General features: G+C 52.9%; 1 protein-coding gene and 1 pseudogene across 1 annotated transcript; both read left to right on the top strand.

The window, feature by feature from the left end:
• The window catches only part of LOC134735282 (pre-mRNA-processing-splicing factor 8-like), a 35,231-nt pseudogene extending 20,732 nt beyond the window's left edge, over positions 1-14,499 (top strand).
• Positions 14,500-15,301: 802 nt separating this feature from the next.
• Positions 15,302-18,942, top strand: LOC134735291 (rab-interacting lysosomal protein-like). Its single transcript, XM_063629749.1, has 7 exons — positions 15,302-15,545; positions 15,617-15,710; positions 15,813-15,919; positions 16,043-16,288; positions 16,592-16,737; positions 17,130-17,252; positions 18,475-18,942. The coding sequence occupies exons 1-7, from the start codon at positions 15,318-15,320 to the stop codon at positions 18,650-18,652; spliced, it is 1,122 nt and encodes a 373-aa protein (XP_063485819.1). The 5' UTR covers positions 15,302-15,317; the 3' UTR covers positions 18,653-18,942.
• Positions 18,943-19,907: the final 965 nt, after the last annotated feature.

Below are 19,907 nucleotides of genomic sequence, written 5' to 3'. Positions count from 1 at the left end.
TATCAAGATTTTTTTTAAAATAATTAATTTAGAGGTGGGGTCTCACTCTTGCCTAGGTTGGACTCAAACTCCTGGGTGCAGGTGATCCTCCTGCCTCAGCCTTCCAAAGAGTTGGGATTACGGGCATGAGCTACTGCACCTGGCTGAGGCTGACTTTTTTTTTTTTTTTTTTTTTTTTTTGAGACGGAGTCTCGCTCTTTCACCCAGGCTGGAGTGCAATGGCGCGATCTCGGCTCACTGCAGGCTCCACCCCCCGGGGTTCACGCCATTCTCCTGCCTCAGCCTCCCGCGTAGCTGGGACTACAGGCGCCTGCCACCTCGCCTGGCTAATTTTTTTGTATTTTTAGTAGAGACGGGGTTTCACCGTCTTAGCCAGGATGGTCTCAATCTCCTGACCTTGTGATCTGCCCGCCTCGGCCTCCCAAAGTGCTGGGATTACAGGCGTGAGCCACCGCGCCCGGCCAAGGCTGACTTTTTGATGTCCTAGCATACAGTCTATCTTGGTGCCCGTCCCATGTGTGCTGGAAAATATCTGTTAATCTGTATTCTGCTGTTGTTAGGTTGAGTGTTTTACAAACATCAGGGCCAGTCAATTGGTTACATTGCTCAAGTCTTCTATATCCTTAGTGATATTTTTTGTATACTTCTATCGATTACTGAGGAGTATTAGAACTCTCCAGTAATCCCAGCAGTTTGGGAGGCTGAGGCTAGTGGATTGCTTGAGCACAAGAGTTTGAGACCAGCCTGGGCAACGTAGCGAAACCCCATTTCTACAAAAAAATACAAAAATTAGCTGGATGTGGTGGTACATGCCTGTAGTCCCAGCTACTTGGAAGGCTGAGGTGGGAGAGTTTCTTGAGCCTGGGAGGTGGAGGCTGCAATGAGTGGAGAGAGATGGTGCCATTGCCCTCCAGCCTGGGCAACAGAGCAAGACCCTGTCTTGCTTGAGAGAAAGCTCCAGCTATAGCTGTGAGTTTATTGTCTTTCAGGTCCATCATTTTTGAAATTCTGTTACTAGTTACATAATGTATTTAGGATCATTAGGTCTTCTGAACAAGTTGACTACTTTATCGTATCAAATATCCCTCTGTATTCCTGATAGCATTCCATGGTCTGAAGTCTTTGTCTTACATCAGTAGTGCCACTCCAGGTTTGTTTTGTGTTTGCATGGGTGTATTTTTCCATCTTTTTACTGTTAATCTGTGTCTTTGTAACTAAAGTTTATTTCCTATAGACAGCATATGGTTGGATCTTTTTTTTTGTTTGTTGAGATGGAGTCTCTCCCTTTGTTGCCCAGGCTGGAGTGCAGTGGCATGATCTTGGCTCAGTGCAACCTCTGCCTCCCGAGTTCAAGCAATTCTCCTACCTCAGCCTCCCAAGAAACTGAGACTACAGGCGCACGCCACCACGCCCAGCTAATTTTTGTATTTTTAGTAGAGACGGGGTCTCACCATGCTGTCCAGGCTGGTTTCAAACTCCTGACCCCAAGGCCCGCCTCAGCCTCCCAAAGTGCTTAGGATTACAGGTGTGAGCCACCATGCCCGGCCTTTTTATTTAAATCCAGTTTGACAATGTTTGCCTTACAAATGGTCTAAATACCTCAATTAAGGTTAATGTAACTATCACTGTGGCAGTGTAGCTCAGTTTAAATCTACCGTCTTATTATTTTTTAAAATTATTTTTTCTGCTTTTCTCTTGTCCTGCTTTCTGAATTTAGTTGTTTTGTGACTTTATCTCCACTTTCACTTATTTGGCTACGTGGTTTTTTTCTAATTGTTTGCTCTAAGGTTTACAGTATACATCCCTCACTTACTGTGATCTGTTGTGACCATTAGTCTACTACGGATCACTTCACGTATAGTACAAGAACCTTAGAATAATACACTTGAGGTTCCGCTCCCACTCTTAGTAGTAGTTTTGTCATAACATTTTAATTGTACATGTAATATAAGTGCTATAATACTTTGTTACTCTTTTTGCTTTGAACAGCCTTTATCTTTTGTAGAAATTGCAAAATGAGAAAAAATATTTTTTGCATTTTACCCACACACTTACTATTCCTGGTGTTCTTCACTAGTTTGTATAGCTCCATCTGGTGTGCTTTTTCTTTTTCTTTTTTTTTTTTTTTTTTTTTTTGAGACAGAGTCTCACTCTGTCTCCCAGGCTGGAGTGCAGTGGTGCGATCTCAGCTCACTGCATCCTCTGCCTCCTGGGTTCAATTTTTGTATTTTTAGTAGAGACGGTTTCATGTTGGCCAGGCTGGTCTTGAACTCCTGACCTCAGGTGATCCACCCACCTCGGCCTCCCAAAGTGCTGGGATGACAGGTGTGAGCCACCACGCCTGGCCCAGGGGAACCATTTTCTTTTTTTTTTTTTTTTTTTTTTTTTTTCCTGAGATGGAGTCTCACTCTGTTGCCAGGCTGGAGTACAGTGGCAAGATCTCAGCTCACTGCAGCCTCCACCTCCCGAGTTCAAGCGATTATCCTGCCTCAGCCTCCTGAGTAGCTGGGATTACAGGCATCTGCCACCACACCTGGCTAATTCTTGTATTTTTAGTAGAAACAGAGTTTTGCCATGTTGGCCAGGCTGGTCTCCAACTCCTGGGCTCAAGCAGTCCTCCCACCTTGGCCTCCCAAAGTGCTGGGATTATAGGCATGAGCCACCGTGCCCAGCCTCATTGTGGTTTTGCTATTTCCCTAGTGACTAATGATGTTGAATTCAAATCTTTCTTGACTAGTAGGGATAAAACTAACTGGATCAAGTAGTCTCCACCCTCCCCGCCCCTGGCTCATCTGTAATTTACTTTTTTTTCTACTATCTTTAGATTGTGAATAAGTGGAATACAGCTCTCATTGGCCTTATGACATACTTTCGGGAGGCTGTGGTGAACACCCAAGAGCTCTTGGACTTACTGGTAAAGTGTGAGAACAAGATCCAGACACGTATCAAGATTGGACTCAACTCCAAGATGCCAAGTCGGTTCCCCCCGGTTGTGTTCTACACCCCTAAGGAGCTGGGTGGACTCGGCATGCTCTCAATGGGCCATGTGCTCATCCCCCAGTCCGACCTCAGGTACAGCCCGGTTAAACGTATTTCTAAATCCTATTGCTCAGGCCCTAAAGGAAGTGGGTATTTCTTTAGTTTTAGGCTTTATCTTTTCTCTAATCTCGGTTGTACCCCCAAACAGGTGATCCAAACAGACAGATGTAGGTATCACACACTTTCGTTCAGGAATGAGCCATGAAGAAGACCAGCTCATTCCCAACTTGTACCGCTACATACAGCCATGGGAGAGCGAGTTCATTGATTCTCAGCGGGTCTGGGCTGAGTACGCACTCAAGAGGCAAGAGGCCATTGCTCAGAACAGGTGGGCACCTAGGAGGGCATGCCAACCCTGGGGCAGGGGCAGGTGGTGGCCTTTGAACTGTGTGGAGTTCAGGGTCAGAGCATGCCATAGTTGTATGGAGGTGAGAAGGCTGGTTCTACTGACCCTAATTATTTTTGGCCAGGAAGGAGTGCTGAGCTCCTCATGTGAGATCGCGTTTTGACTTGAATCTTTCTTTTTTTGGAAGACGCCTGACTTTAGAAGACCTAGAAGATTCATGGGATCGTGGCATTCCTCGAATCAATACCCTCTTCCAGAAGGACCGGCACACACTGGCTTATGATAAGGGCTGGCGTGTCAGAACTGACTTTAAGCAGTATCAGGTATGTAGAGGGGGAGGAGATTTTCCCTGAGTCAGGACAATCCATGGCTATCCCAGAAACTTGGGGCAGTAGGCACCCAGAAGCTTGACCGTGCCTGCCTTGCCATCTAGGTTTTGAAGCAGAATCCGTTCTGGTGGACACACCAGCGGCATGATGGGAAGCTCTGGAACCTGAACAACTACCGTACAGACATGATCCAGGCCCTGGGTGGTGTGGAAGGCATTCTGGAACACACACTCTTCAAGGGCACTTACTTCCCTACCTGGGAGGGGCTTTTCTGGTGAGGATTCTCCCCTCTTAGAGGGACCTATCACAACCCTTTGAGCTCATCTCTTGTGTGCCTCTGTGATTTCCTGTGGTGTTTCCCAGACATTCACATCCAGAAGGTCAGCAGTGTGCTGGAAGATGGCAGGATATCACCTCACCTGCTTCTCTTGCTCCCCAGGGAGAAGGCCAGTGGCTTTGAGGAATCTATGAAGTGGAAGAAGCTAACTAATGCTCAGCGATCAGGACTGAACCAGATTCCCAATCGTAGATTCACCCTCTGGTGGTCCCCGACCATCAATCGAGCCAATGTGAGTGTGATTGACACTGGAGATGGGAAGCTAAAAACAGTTGCTTCTTCTTGCCTTGGTTATGTCATGAGCGCCCGAGTCTCTTGATCTCTAATGTCACATTGTCATTTTCCTGGCAGGTATATGTAGGCTTTCAGGTGCAGCTAGACCTGACGGGTATCTTCATGCATGGCAAGATCCCCACGCTGAAGATCTCTCTCATCCAGATCTTCCGAGCTCACTTGTGGCAGAAGATCCATGAGAGCATTGTTATGGACTTATGTCAGGTGGGCTGGAATCGAGGAGAGAGGGTGCTGTAAAGAGTCAGCTCACGTGGGCAGGAATCGAGGGGAGAAGGTGCTGTACAGAGTCAGCTCAGGTGGAATCGCGGGGAGAGGGTGCTGTACAGAGTCAGCTAAGCTTGCTCTTTTGCACATGGGAAATCCACCCTGGAAGCTCTGACGATGAGACCCCTGTTGCCTCATTATCTTATTGTACAAACTCTGATTTTAATTGGGTTTCCTTAACAAGTCTTAATCTCTCCATCTTTTCCTTCAGGTGTTTGACCAGGAACTCGATGCACTGGAAATTGAGACAGTACAAAAGGAGACAATCCATCCCCGAAAGTCATATAAGATGAACTCTTCCTGTGCAGATATCCTGCTCTTTGCCTCCTATAAGTGGAATGTCTCCCGGCCCTCATTGCTGGCTGACTCCAAGTAAGTGCCTCAGGACCCAGCCCTAGGCAGCCAGGACACTTTCGTTTTCCTGTTCTTCTAGCCCTACAACTTTAGGAATTGTCCCTGTCTGCCTTTGTTTCAAACTTGGAGCCAGTGCTACCCCTGGAGCCTATCAACACCCTTAGTCAGATCTGCTGATTCCCTGAGGTCTTGCTGATCTGCAACAAGTTGGTGGAGTGGGTGGGATGGTTTTGGGATTTAAGTGGTTCTGGTTCTGGGGACATTGGTTATGCCCATGGTTTCCTAGAAGCTTGAACCCTCTTCATCCTCAGGGATGTGATGGACAGCACCACTACCTAGAAATACTGGATTGACATCCAGTTGCGCTGGGGGGACTATGATTCCCACGACATTGAGCGCTATGCCCGGGCCAAGTTCCTGGACTACACCACGGACAACATGAGTATCTACCCTTCACCCACAGGTGTACTCATCGCCATTGACCTGGCCTATAACTTGCACAGGTGAGTTGAGGCTCAGGACCGTGTATTTTCAGGCCAGGCGCAGTGGCTCACACCTGTAATCCCAGCACTTTGGGAGGCCGAGGTGAGCAGATTGCCTGAGCTCAGGAGTTTGAGACCAGTTTGGGCAACATGGTGAAACCCTAGCTCTACTAAAATACAAAAAATTAGCTGGGCGTGGTGGTCCGCGCCTGTAGTCCCAGCTACTCAGAAGGCTGAGGTGGGAGAATTACTTGAACCTGGGAGGCGGAGCTTGCAGTGAACCGAGATGGCACCACTGCGCTCCAGCCTGGGCGACAGAGCTAGACTCCATCTCAAAGAAAAAAATAATAATAATAAAAAATAACCCATGTATTTTCCATTAGCTCCATACTTTAATGTAGTCATACTTTTTTACTTTACCTAAGTGACAGGAAGTGGCCCATTCCTCCTGTGGGTCACTGATTCTCTTCTCCAGCCTGTATGTACACATGAGCAGAGTGTTGTCAGCCTGGCCAACAGTCTTTCTTCCTCTGTAGAGTTGGCAGTTTGTCTTGTCTGGGGCTGTCAGCCTGGTCTTAACTTTTCTTGACCGTTTTATCCTCACAGTGCCTATGGAAACTGGTTCCCAGGCAGCAAGCCTCTCATACAGCAGGCCATGGCCAAGATCATGAAGGCAAACCCTGCCCTGTATGTGTTACGTGAACGGATCCGCAAGGGGCTACAGCTCTATTCATCTGAGCCCACTGAGCCTTATTTGTCTTCTCAGAACTATGGGGAGCTCTTCTCCAACCAGATTATCTGGTTTGTGGATGACACCAACGTCTACAGAGTGACCATTCACAAGGTGAGTGTTAGCAGCAGTGTATGGGTGCGGGACTCTGTACATGGCTGTGGGAGAGTTAATGGGCTAAGTGTGTACACATGCTGGGAAGAAGACAGGATGGTGATGTGTAGGCCATGCTAACAAATGCGGTCCTTCTCTAGACCTTTGAAGGGAACTTGACAACCAAGCCCATCAATGGAGCCATCTTCATCTTCAACCCACGCACAGGGCAGCTGTTCCTCAAGATAATCCACACATCCGTGTGGGCGGGACAGAAGCGTTTGGGGCAGGTGAGCAGGTTTAAAGATGAAGAGGCCATAGAACCATGTTGCCTCTTATTCTTGGGGTGGACTTGGTAATATTTACTGGTTTGTTAGATGAAAGGCTGAGAACATCTCATTTGAACTTATCCCCTGAATTCCTTGGGAAGTATTCTGTGGGAGGTCTAAGAGTATATGAGGTGCTTTGTTCCCTTCCAGCTGGTCTGTTTCCTGAATTTCTAACCTTGAACAGGGCTATCAAAAATCATTTTTCCAAAGGCAACGCATATTCTTTTTTTTTGAGCAGGAGTCTCACTCTGTCGCCCAGGCCGGAGCACAGTGGTGCAATCTCAGTTGACTGCAAGCTCCGCCTCCAGGGTTCACGCCATTCTCCTGCCTTAGCCTCCCGAGTAGCTGGGACTACAGGCGCCCGCCACCACACCCGGCTAATTTTTTTTTTTATTTTTTAGTAGAGACGGGGTTTCAACGTGTTAGCCAGGATGGTCTCGATCTCCTGACCTCGTGATCTGCCCGCCTCGGCCTCCCAAAGTGCTGGGATTACAGGTGTGAGCCACCGCGTCTGGCCAGCAACGCATACTCTCTCTTTCTCTCTTTTTTTTTTTTTTTTTTTTTTTTGAGACGGAGTCTTGCTCTGTTGCCCAGGCTGGAGTGCAGTGGCCTGATCTCAGCTCATTGCAAGCTCTGCCTCCCGGGTTCACGCCATTCTCCTGCCTCAGCCTCCCAAGTAGCTGGGACTACAGGTGCCCGCCACCACGCCCGGCTAAATTTTTTGTATTTTTATTTTTATTTATTTATCTGTTTTTTTTTTTTGAGACGGAGTCTCGCTCTCGCCCAGGCTGGAGTGCAGTGGCGCCATCTCTGCTCACTGCAAGCTCCGCCTCCTGGGTTCACGCCATTCTCCTGCCTCAGCCTCCCGAGTAGCTGGGACTACAGGCACCCGCTACTATGCCTGGATAAGTTTTTTGTATTTTTAGTAGAGATGGGGTTTCACTATGTTAGCCAGGATGGTCTCGATCTCCTGACCTCGTGATCCACCCGCCTCGGCCTCCCAAAATGCTGAGATTACAGGCGTGAGCCACCGCGCCCAGCCTAATTTTTTGTATTTTTAGTAGAGACGGGGTTTCACCATGTTGGCCAGGATGGTCTTGATCTCCTGACCTCATGATCCACCCGCTTCAGCCTCCCAAAGTGCTGGGATTACAGGCTTGAGCCACCGCGTCTGGCCCAGCAACGCATATTCTTGAAACATCCACTTTGACCAAATCTCTACCTCAGAACTCTTGCTGAATTAACTCTTCTTTAGCTTCCTAGACATTCAACATCTGGCTGGGCTGTATCTGTCCAGCCAGTTTCTCTTCCTTTACATTTGTAGCATGTTTCATCTTACATTCAGTCCAGGATCTTAGTAACCCAAACCGCTGTTGCTCATCTCCATATCTGTGTTTTGCTTATATTTTTCTTTCTAGAATGAACTCCCCTCTTTGCTCTTAAACACAGTCCCTCCTTAAGACACATTTTTTTGTGCAGCTTTTTTCTGATCCTGGTAGCCTTAATTTCTTTTGTTCCTGAACTCTGTAAAACAGTATATAGTTTAGCACATACTCTTGTGTCAGCTTGTGGTATTGTCTTGTTGAAAGGGGCTGTCAGCCTGGTCATTGGACAAGGCCATTTGATACTCTTTCTACCTTCTAAGTGCCTAACATTTAATGTTCAGTAGAAACATAGTTGGATTATTTCAAAACTAGGATATTCTGTTCTAGTTGATCTGGGAGGGTAGAGACTAAATTTCCATTTTCTTCTCTTGCTTTTAAGTTGGCTAAGTGGAAGACAGCTGAGGAGGTGGCCGCCCTGATCCGATCTCTGCCTGTGGAGGAGCAGCCCAAGCAGATCATTGTCACCAGGAAGGGCATGCTGGACCCACTGGAGGTAAGAGGGTTGGGGGGGTAGGAGAAAAGAGACCTTGAGACTTTTAGGCTGTTTCTCATCTTGGACTTGATCTTGTCTTAGGTGCACTTACTGGACTTCCCCAATATTGTCATCAAAGGATCGGAGCTCCAACTCCCTTTCCAGGCGTGTCTCAAGGTGGAAAAGTTTGGGGATCTCATCCTTAAAGCCACTGAGCCCCAGATAGTTCTCTTCAACCTCTATGATGACTGACTCAAGACTATTTCATCTTACACGGTATGAACCTCGGGAAGAGAAGACCGCTGGAGGAGGAGTAGGTTTAGGGTTAGGAGAAGATCCTATGTCTTAGGTTTTTCCCATTTTCACATTTTTAGCCTATAGATTGGGTGAGAACTCTGTTGACTTTCATGAGAGTTTAAGACCTTAAAGTTAAAAATCAACTCTTGGGGCCGGGCACAGTGGCTCACCCCTGTAATCCCAGCAATTTGGGAGGCTGAGGTGGGTGAATCACCTGAGGTCAGGAGTTCAAGATCAGGCTGGCCAACATGATGAGACCCCATCTCTACTAAAAATACAACAAAATTAGCTGAGTGTGGTGGGACGCACCTGTAGTCCCAGCTACTCGGGAGGCTGAGGCACCAGAATCACTGGAACCCAGGAGGCAGAGGTTGCAGTGAGCTGAGATGGCACCACTGCACTCCAGCCTGGGCGACAGAGTGAGACTGTCTCAAAAAAAAAAAAAGGCCAGGCACAGTGGCTCACACCTGTAATCCCAGCACTTTGAGAGGCCGAGGCAGCGGATCATGAGATCAGGAGATCGAGACCATCCTGGCTAACACGGTGAAACCCCATCTCTATTAAAAATACAAAAAATTAGCCGGGTGTGGTGGCAGGCGCCTGTAATCGCAGCTATTCGGGAGGCTGAGGCAGGAGAATGGTGTGAACCCGGGAGGCGGAGCTTGCAGTGAGCCAAGATCATGCCACTCTACTCCAGCCTGGGCGACAGAGCGAGACTCCGTCTCAAAAAAAAAAAAAAAAAAAAAAAAAAGTCTTGGGTTTCATGAAAGATTAGGATTAAAGTGGGAGAGCCTCAAGCAGCTGACCTACCCCACTCTTCCAAATCTTTTCCCAGGCCTTCTCCCGTCTCATCCTGATTCTGCGTGCCCTACATGTGAACAATGATAGGGCAAAAGTGATCCTGAAGCCAGACAAGACTACTATTACAGAACCACACCACATCTGGCCCACTCTGACTGACGAAGAATGGATCAAGGTCGAGGTGCAGCTCAAGGATCTGATCTTGGCTGACTACGGCAAGAAAAACAAGTGAGCAGTGCTGGTGGGGAGACAGACAGGAGGTCTATATATGGTTTTCTGGGGTTTGGAAGCACTTAGGCTTAGAAGTTTCTCAAGAAGGCCAGGTGTGGTGGTTCACACCTGTAATCCCAGCACTTTGGGAGGCCAAGGTGGGTAGATCATTTGAGGTCAGGAGTTTGAAACCATCCTGGCCAACATGGTGAAACCCCGTCTCTACTAAAAATACAAAAATTAGCCGGGTGCAGTTGTGCTCACTTGTAATCCCAGCTACTCAGGAGGCTGAGGCAGGAGAATTGCTTGAACGTTGTGGGCAACGGTTGCGGTGAGCCGAGATCGCGCCACTGCACTCCAGCCTAGGTGACAAGAGTGAGACTCTGTCTCCAAAAAAATAAAGAAGTTTCTCAAGAAATTATCTTGTCTTAGCCAGGCTTGAGTGCTCATGCTAATAATACCAGCGCTTTGGGAGGCCAAGGTGGGAGGATTGCACGAGGCAGGAGTTGAAACCAGCCTGATCACCAAAAGAGACTGACCCCATCTCTACCAAAAAAAAATTTAAAACAGGTGTGGTGGTACACGCCTGTAGTCCCAGCTTCTTGGGGGCTGAGGCAGGAGGCTTGCTTGAGCCCGGGAGTTTGAGGCTGCAGTGAGCCATGATTATGCCACTGCACTCCAGCCTGGGCGACAGAGCGAGACCCTGTCTTGAAAACAAGGAAAGAAGTTATCTTACAGAGTCTCATAGAAGAGAGATACGGCAGTGTCTTCCAATAGTATGGGAAGCGTCCGTGTTTTAGGGCTTCAGTCTGACTCTTGGCCATTGTTTCTCACTGTTGCCATTTCGAACAGGGCATTTCTTTACTGTCCATACATGGTAAGAATCTTGAACATCCGAGACCCTAAGTATCCAAGACTGCTACCAACACAGACACACCTTCCTCCCCCCGTCTCCCTCCCTGTCATCGTGGCAACCAAAACTATCCATAGGGTGACGGACAATACCACCTCTGATTAAGAACCAGTAGTCTAGGGTTTCTGGGGTTTCCATTTCTGAGAATTGTTTCCTGCCAGAGCATTGTTTTGGTCAAGGAAGCGTGGGGTTTACGGATGCTGAACAGTGGGAAGGTGCACACGCAGTGTGCCGCCGTCCTGCTTGGATCTGACAAATCTTGGAAGTGTTAGTGCACCTCCGTTTCACACTTCCTGTAGAAGCAGCTCTTGCGGATTGTCTGGGGCATGAGTATAGGCTGCCCTGTCCTACCAAGTTACACCCTTTCCATTGAGGCAAAAGTGACCAAGGGGAAGGGATCCTTGTAATAGAACCCACACTATCCCCACAGTGTGAACGTGGCATCACTGACACAATCAGAAATTCGAGACATCATCCTGGGTATGGAGATCTCGGCACCGTCACAGCAGCGGCAGCAGATCGCTGAGATCGAGAAGCAGACCAAGGAACAGTCGCAGCTGACGGCAACACAGACTCGCACTGTCAACAAGCATGGTGATGAGATCATCACCTCCACCACCAGCAACTATGAGACCCAGACTTTCTCATCCAAGACTGAGTGGAGGGTCAGGTACTGTCGGGCAAGAGGGTGGGGATGGAAAGGCCGGCTGCACTACCTAAGGTGCTGGGCTGAGCGATGCTGACACTCCCTGCCTGTTTTTAGGGCTATCTCTGCTGCCAACCTGCACCTAAGGACCAATCACATCTATGTTTCATCTGACGACATCAAGGAGACTGGCTACACCTACATCCTTCCTAAGAATGTGCTTAAGAAGTTCATCTGCATATCTGACCTTCGGGCCCAAGTGAGTAAGTGGACTCAGCTCGGCCACAGTGTGTGCCCAACACATTTTGTGCCTAAAACTCAGACCTGAGATTGTCTGGAACTTGAGATGCTGGTTTCAAGATTCATGGATGAGTAATTATACAAGGATAGCCAAAACAACGAGGAGGGTTTTGGCCCCATGAGATAGCAAAAGCTGTGGCAGCTGAGAGAAGGTAGTAAATGTAGTATTGGCCTGATAGTATTTGGAAGAGAACAGATATGGTCAGAAACAAATTCCTGACCAGGTGTGTGCGCTGGCTCACGCCTGTAATCCCAACACTAGGCTGGGCACAGTGGCTAATGCCTGTAATCCCAGCACTTTGGGAGGCCGAGGTGGGTGGATCACCTGAGGTCAGGGGTTTGAGACCAGCCTGACCAATAGGGTGAAACCTCGTCTCTACTAAAAATACAAAAAACTAGCCAGGCATGGTGGCATGCGCCTGTAGTTGCAGCTACTAGGCAGGCTGAGACAGGAGAATTGCTTGAACCCGGGAGGTGAGGTGGAGGTTGCAGTAAGCCAAGATCGCGTCACTGCACTCCAGCCTGGGCAACAGAGCAAGACCCCGTCTGAAAAAACAAAACAAAACAAAAAAAACGTGGCTGTAGTCCCAGCTACTCAGGAGGCTGAGGTTGCTTGAACACAAGCAGTAAGCTTTGATGACCCCACTGCACTCCAGGCTGGGCACAGTGGCTCATGACTGTAATCCCAGCACTGTTGGGAGGCCGAGGTGGGCCCATCTTTTGAGCCCAGGAGTTCAAGACCAGCCTGGGCAACATGACGAAATGGTGTCTCTACAAAAGAAAAAAAAAACTAGCCAGGCATGGTGGCGCACACCTGTAATCTCAGCTCCTCAGGAGGCTGAGGTGGGAGGATCACCTGATCCTGGAGGGTGGTGAGTGTAGTGAGGTGAGATCATGTCACTGCCTGCTAGCCTGGGTGACAGAGTGATACCCTGCTTCAAAAAAGAGAAAAGATGCATAACTTTACTAGTGTATCAGGGATAGTCATAGTTTATGAAACATCATTTTGGGCCAAGGGGGGTGGATCACTTGAGATCAGGAGTTTAAGACCAGCGTGGCCAACATGGCGAAACCCCGTCTCTATTAAATATATGAAAACTAGCGGGGCGTGGTGGCATGTGCCTGTAGTCCCAGCTACTCAGGAAGCTGAGGCAGGAGAATTGCTTGAACCCAGGAGGCGGAGGTTGCAGTGAGCTGAGATCACACCACTGCACTACAGCCTTGCCGACAGAGTGAGACTCCATCTCAGACGCACTATTTAGTGGCTGTCAGGTTGGCAAATTTGAAAAGATTGTTAATATCCTGTGTGGGTGAGTTTATAGTAAACAGATCCTCTTACTTTGTTGGTGATAATGTAAAATTTAAAATAGCACCAAGTGCTGGTTTTCCAGATGTTTTCAGCTTGTGAAAATACATTGAGCTTTATGTATGCTCATTTGCTTATGAATACTATACTTAATAATCAGCTGGGGAGCTTGTGAGTAGCGCAGATTCCTGAACCCCACTCAGGAGATTCTGACGTGGTAAGTCCGAGATGAGGTCCATGTTTAACATTTTGAACAAGCACCCCAGCTGATTCTGATACAGGGAGTTCTGATCACGTTTTAAGAAACTCTGTCCGTGTTCTTGGGAGAAAGAAGGAAACAGAGGGCCGGCAGCTCCAACTCTGAGCTGGTACTAAGAAGAGTTTTGGTTCCTGACCCCTTTGTCTCCAGATTGCAGGATACCTATATGGGGTGAGCCCACCAGATAACCCCCAGGTGAAGGAGATCCGCTGCATCGTGATGGTGCCGCAGTGGGGCACTCACCAGACCGTGCACCTGCCTGGCCAGCTGCCCCAGCATGAGTACCTCAAGGTAATGGGGAGTGATGGAGCCTGGGAGTGTGGAAAAGCCGGTGTGATTCCTGTCTGTGGGTGGGATTCAGCTCTGTACTCCTCTTTACCTATAGGAGATGGAACCCTTAGGTTGGATCCACACTCAGCCCAATGAGTCCCCGCAGTTATCACCCCAGGATGTCACCACCCACGCCAAGATCATGGCTGACAACCCATCTTGGGATGGCGAGAAGACCATTATCATCACATGCAGGTGGGCCTGGGCTCCTTGGGAGGAAGTATGGAGGGGCAGGGATTGCAGGCCAGGGCCCAGAACAGTGGCCCGAGCTGTTACTCTGGTCCCCGTCCCTCCCCCAGCTTCACACCAGGCTCCTGTACGCTGACGGCCTACAAGCTGACCCCCAGTGGCTACGAGTGGGGCCGCCAGAACACAGACAAGGGCAACAACCCCAAGGGCTACCTGCCTTCGCACTACGAGAGGGTGCAGATGCTGCCGTCCGACCGCTTCCTGGGCTTCTTCATGGTCCCCGCCCAGTCCTCATGGAACTACAACTTTATGGGTAGGTGGGAGGAGCCTGGGGATGTGGGGGTAGAAGTAGGGATAAGGTGAGGCCATTGCCCTTTGCACTTGGGGCCTGGCTGGCTTGGAGGTGGCACAGGCCGCATGAGGCAGGAGCCCTGTTAACACTGGCTGTTTCCTTCTCCCCGAAGGTGTTCGGCATGACCCCAACATGAAATATGAGCTGCAGCTGGCGAACCCCAAAGAGTTCTACCACGAGGTGCACAGGCCTTCCCACTTCCTCAACTTCGCTCTCCTGCAGGAGGGGGAGGTTTACTCTGCGGACCGGGAGGACCTGTATGCCTAGTGCCTGTTTCCTGCCTCCTGCTTCAGCCTCCCGAGGCCGCAGCCTCAGCCCCTCCAGACAGGCCACTGACATTCAGCAGTTTGGCCTCTTTCCCTCTGTCTGTGCTTGTGGTGTTGACCTCCTGAAGGCTTGTCATCCTGAATAAAATATTGTAATAAATTTTGTATAAACAGGAGTTCAGGGGCAGGTTTGTTTTTTTTTCCCCCGAACTCAAATTCTGGATTTAGGTCTAACAGGAGGCTGGACTGGAGCGGTTCACAGCAAGGTGCTGGGCTCAGCTGTGAAGGAGGAGTGTGAGGCCCCTTCCTGTTCAGGGCTTCGGGGGAGATAGTCCCAGAACTCAGTGGAGACCTGAGGCGGGGCTGGGCTTTCACACTCCGCTGCCTTGACCACATTTGCTGCTTTCTCTACGAAACTACTTGGAAGCCCTCGCCTCCTTTCCACAGTTGTGGGAGCAGTTGCCCTTTCCCGGGTCTAGGAACTCCGGCTTGTGCTGAGCGGCTGTGGTGTCACGCCCAGCCCTTTAAGCTTTCTGTCTCAGTCCTGGACAGGAAAACAAGAACACAGGCAGGCAGTTTGTGTACAGCCGGGCGGAGGCCAGAGACCGGCCGCCTACCTGTCACCTCTCGCCTGGAGCGGGCCACTGCCAAGTTGGCCCCATGACTCCAAACGGGCGGAGCCTGGATTGGGCCTGTGGGGAGGGCGCCACCAAAGTGGCCACTGGCAGCCCTGAGCCTCAGCTCTTAGACGCCTGGCTGGAAGTTGGCTGTCCTGTTTCCTGTGACCTTGGGAGTAGAAAGGACAGGGCCCAGGGGGCCTAGGGCACTATCTCCCTTCCCCACGCCTTCTCCCTTCCTCGTTCCTCCCCACCCTTCTCGCTTCTACCCCGCCCACACCGCCCTAAACGGCTTCCTGGGGCGGAACTGTTTGGCTTTTCCCCGTCCTAGTTGGGGGTGGGGGGCGGGGGGTCGCAGCCCTAAGTCTCTGGGAGACATGGAGCCCAGGAGGGCGGCGCCTGGGGCGCCTGGCTGGGGGTCTCGGGAGGCCGCGGGGTCGGGAACGGCCGCGGAGCTTGTGTACCATCTAGCTGGGGCCCTGGGCACTGAGCTGCAGGATCTGGCGCGCCGTTTTGGACCGGAGGCGGCGGCCGGGCTGGTGCCGCTAGTGGTGCCAGCGCTGGAGCTCTTGGAACAGGCTGCCGTGGGGCCCGCCCCGGACTCGGTGAGTCACGGCCCTCCCCTTGCCACCCACGGGGCCGACAGGGCCGAAGCCTGAGATTCGGGTCTCCCCAGCTGCAGGTGTCGGCGCAGCAAGCGGAGCAGGAGCTGCGGCGGCTGCGGGAGGAGAACGAGCGCCTCCGCAGGGAGCTGCGCGCGGGGCCACAGGGTAAGCGCAGCCCCGGCCAGGGCAGGGCGGGTGGCGACCGGCTCGGGTCCTCCCCTCCCTCCCGCGGGCCGCGCGCCGCCGCTAAGAACGCCCCTTCCTCAGAGGAGCGCGCGCTGCTGCGGCAGCTCAAGGAGGTCACGGACCGACAGCGTGACGAACTCCGGGCGCACAACTGCGACCTGCGGCAGCGCGGCCAGGAGACCGAGGCGGTGGGGGCGGGGCGCGGGCGGGGCGGGGCTCCGGGGGCGGGGCGGAGAGAGGCAGGCGCGGGGCGGGGCGGGCTCCAGAGGCCCTCGGTGCCCCGCCCACCCCACCCTTTGCTCCGCTCCCAGTTGCAGGAGCAGCTGCAGCGCCTCCTGCTGGTGAACGCTGAGCTGCGGCACAAGCTGGCGGCAGTGCAGACCCAGCTGCGCGCCGCGCAGGACCGCGAGAGGGAGCTCCAGCAGCCTGGCGAAGCTGCGACTCCGCAGGCTAAAGAGCGAGCGCGGGGGCAGGCCGGGCGGCCCAGGCACCAGTACGGACAGGAGCCCGAATGGGCGACCACCGGCGCAGGCGCCCCGGGGAACCCTGAGGACCCGGTGAGTGCCGTATGAAGGCAAGGACCCAGCCCAGGACTCAGCGTCCAGCGCTCGGTGGGCGCTCGGGCAAGGTTTGCATGCTGCACAGCAGGTGGGCCAGGAAGCGGGGAGGTGGCAGACAGATATGCGCCCCCGGCCGGCCTCGGCCCCCACTCTCAGCTGGAGCACTGCTCTGTTATCTGTTGGGGCACCCTTGCCCCCCAAGTCTCCCGGCCCGTCACTTCCTCTAGCATTCCCATGATGGCCCTGGGGCGGGGGAGCGCCAGCCGAGGCGACCCTCTGACCATGCCTGTCCTTCCAAAGGCAGAGGCTGCACAGCAGCTGGGGTGCCCCTCGGAGGCAGGGCAGTGCCGCTTCAGTCGGGAGGAGTTTGAGCAGATCCTTCAGGAGAGGAATGAACTCAAAGCCAAAGTGTTCCTGCTCAAGGAGGAGCTGGCCTACTTCCAGCGGTGAGGACGCTGGGAAGCCGGGGGGCCTCCGATCACCCCACATCATTCTCCAGTCATTGACCCGTCCAAAGTGACATGTGCAAGGCCTGCCTTGGGAACTGGGAGGACATGAATTGCACAGCCCTTGCCCTCCTGCAACGTCATCCAGACAGGGGAGAGGGACAGTGCAAAGGGTCGCAGCTGCAGCAGCCAGGGCAGCTCTCCTAGGAGGGGGCCACGGGGCCACCTAAGCTAAGGTCTGAGGGTGTCAGCAAGGCAGAGCGCTTCAGGTGTTCAGGGAAGAGCTGCGTGCACAGGTACCAGGAGTGATGCCTGCGGCTGGCATCTCCACTGCTGGCATCCCCATGGCTGGCATCACCGGGGCTTTCTCCCTCCCTGCCCCTCTTTTGTAGGGAGCTGCTCACAGACCACCGGGTCCCCGGCCTTCTGCTTGAGGCCATGAAGGTGGCTGTCCGGAAGCAGCGGAAGAAGATCAAGGCCAAGATGTTAGGGACACCAGAGGAAGCAGAGAGCAGGTAGGTCCCTGCCTGCATTCCCACTGAGCCAGGCCTCCCTCCCTCATTCTGCTGAGCCTGATGACCCAGCCTGGTCACCCTCTGAGCCCACTGTCTCAGACTGAGGCTGTCACCCCAACCTGGTCACCCCTTGAGCCTCCCTAGCCTGGCCGCTTCTAGGGCCTGCTGACCTGGTCTGGCTGTGTCCCGTGTCCGCTGTCCAGCCTGCGCCCTTCTCCCTGGATCTCACCACTCCCCTTGCCTTGCCTGCCGTCCATTCTGCCTGACGACGCTGCCTCTCCACATTCATTCTTCAAGTTCCTGTCTTGGCTGGGTCTGTTTATTCTCACCGGGGTGAAACTGTAGCCGCGGCTGTGTCAGGGCCTGCTGTGTGTCAAGCTATAAAATAAAGCCTTGGCAGGGCGCGGTGGCTCACGCTTGTAATCCCAGCACTTTGAGAGGCTGAGGTGGGGGGATCACCTGAGGTCAGGAGTTCGAGACCAGCCTGGCCAACATGGTGAAACCCTGTCTCTACTAAAAATACAAAAATTAGCCAGGCGTGGGGACAGGCGCCTGTAATCCCAGCTACTCAGGAGGCTGCGGCAGGAGAATCGGTTGAACCTGGGAGGCGGAGGTTGCAGTGAGCTGAGGTCGCGCCACTGCACTCCATCCTGGGCCACAGAGCGAGACCCTGTCTCAAAGAAAAAAAAAATTAAAAATTAAAGCCTCGACATCCTGCATCTCCTCAGGGTTGCCTTCTCACCAACCCCAGGGTCCCTGCAGTCCCTCCATCCCCCCTGCTGGATTCCTGTTGTCCCTCGGGGCCTTGATCAATGGCCCTCACTTCTCCTCTCTCCTCTGTCTCAGTGACGATGAGGATGGCTCGTGGCTTCTGCTCTCCGATGATAAGGGAGATCCTCCCCCACCCCCGGAGTCCAAAATATAGAGTTTGTATGTTGGGGGAAGGGGAAGGGGAAGGGCAAGAGTGTGGGGAGGGAGGAAGGGCCCTGGCTGGTCCTTCTCAGGATCCCCTTTCCCGCTTCTCTGCCTGTCACCCTGCTGTGCTTGGCTCTAAGCACACCCTCCCCTCCTGCTTCTCTGGCCCTGGCCCCCATCACCTTCACACTCCCTCAGGCTGCCCTTTCTTCCCCCTCTCCCCTTTTCTCACCAGCCCCTGCCCTCACCCATATCCTTGACCTCTCTGGCTTCCTGGCTCAAAGTGCCTCTGGCTGTCTCTCTCCAGCTTTGGTCTATGGTATCGGGGTAAAGCCGAATCCTCTGAGGATGAGACCAGCAGCCCTGCACCCAGCAAGCTAGGGGGAGAAGAGGAGGCCCAACCACAGTCGCCAGCTCCTGATCCGCCCTGTTCTGCCCTCCACGAACACCTTTGTCTGGGGGCCTCAGCCGCCCCAGAGGCCTGACTTAGGGGTCTGGCTGTGGAAGGATGCGTGGTCTCAAATGAGGACAGGGCTCCCGCCTTCGCAGCCCTCGCCAGGGGTCTGCCCCAATCCTGGCCTGCACCAGGGCAGGACGGGGGCTCAGCCTGCCTCCCACTCTACGTCTGTACCGAGCCTCTGGGGCCAGATACAAGAGTGCCTCTCTGCGTCTCAGTTTCCCCATCCGTGAAATGAGAGCTGACTGCCTAGCTCCCAGGGCTTTGTGCAGACGGCCTGAGCTCATGTAATAAAGAACTGCCCGTAATACACAGAAACTGTTCTTCGCCTGTCTGTCCACGTCTGTGCCGCCTCCCAACCCTGCCAGGAGCAGAGGCTGGCTGAGGGGTCCTCGTGGGTCTCCTTGCTCCGTCACTGGGTGGGGTGGCTTCTTGGAGCTCAGGCCTTGCTTTGGGAGTGTGGCTTGATGGAAAGCCGTGGCTCCCACCCTCACTCCACCCCCTTCCCTGGCCCCGGCACCCAGGGACCTGCAACTTCATTCTTCTGGCCCTTCCAGGCCCAGGCCAGTCAGCCCTGCCATTGCCTTCCTTTCCCTTTCTTTTTTTGAGTGTCAGTCTTTCCAGCCACCCCCTCCCTCTCAGGGAGGTGCCTCATGGCAGCCCGCCCCTCCGGCCTGGTTTCCTCAGGAAAAGCCCTGAGAGGAAGCAGGGAGGGGGCTGGGAGCTGTGGGGGCCAGATGAACCTGAGCCCTCCCACCGAGCTGGCCGCTATGGGGCTGGGGCTGCTGCTCCCGCTGCTGCTGCTCTGGACTCAGGGGACTCAGGGGTCAGAGCTGGACCCCAATGGGCAGCACGTCTGTGTGGCCAGCAGGTGGGTCTCGTGGGAGTCTGATGCTGGTGGTTGAACCGGTGTTGAGGTCGTTAGGGGAAGGAGGAGACTAGGAAGGGGGCTTAGGCTGAAAGGAAGGGGCTGCTGATGGCGGTCTGGCAGGTAGTGGCTAGCCAGGGCGGATGGTGGAAGGGTCAGGGAAGGAGAGGGGAGGGGCTGGGGACCCTAGCTATAAAGATCCGCTAGGCCTCTCCAGGGGACTAAGGCAGCCTCCCCCACTTCAGCCAGAGACAGTGATCCACCTCGCTCGGGGCCAGGCTGCACCCCGCGCCATGTCCGGCTGACCCCTTTTTGCCCCACAGCCCCTCTGCTGAGCTGCAGTGCTGCGCAGGCTGGAGGCAGAAGGATCAAGAATGAACCGTCCGTGAGTAGCCAGGACAGACCCTCAGCCAAG

Source organism: Symphalangus syndactylus, chromosome 20 (assembly GCF_028878055.3).
Source record: "Symphalangus syndactylus isolate Jambi chromosome 20, NHGRI_mSymSyn1-v2.1_pri, whole genome shotgun sequence".
Taxonomy (NCBI): domain Eukaryota; kingdom Metazoa; phylum Chordata; class Mammalia; order Primates; family Hylobatidae; genus Symphalangus; species Symphalangus syndactylus.
This window is presented reverse-complemented; position numbering and strand designations above follow the sequence as displayed.

Coding starts and splice junctions, on each gene's coding strand:
- LOC134735291 (XM_063629749.1), top strand. CDS start 15,318: ATGGAGCCCAGGAGGGCGGCGCCTGGGGCGCCTGGCTGGGGGTCTCGG. Junction 15,920..16,042: donor GCGGCCAGGAGACCGAGGCG/GTGGGGGCGGGG, acceptor CTCCGCTCCCAG/TTGCAGGAGCAGCTGCAGCG. Junction 16,738..17,129: donor GAGCTGGCCTACTTCCAGCG/GTGAGGACGCTG, acceptor CCTCTTTTGTAG/GGAGCTGCTCACAGACCACC.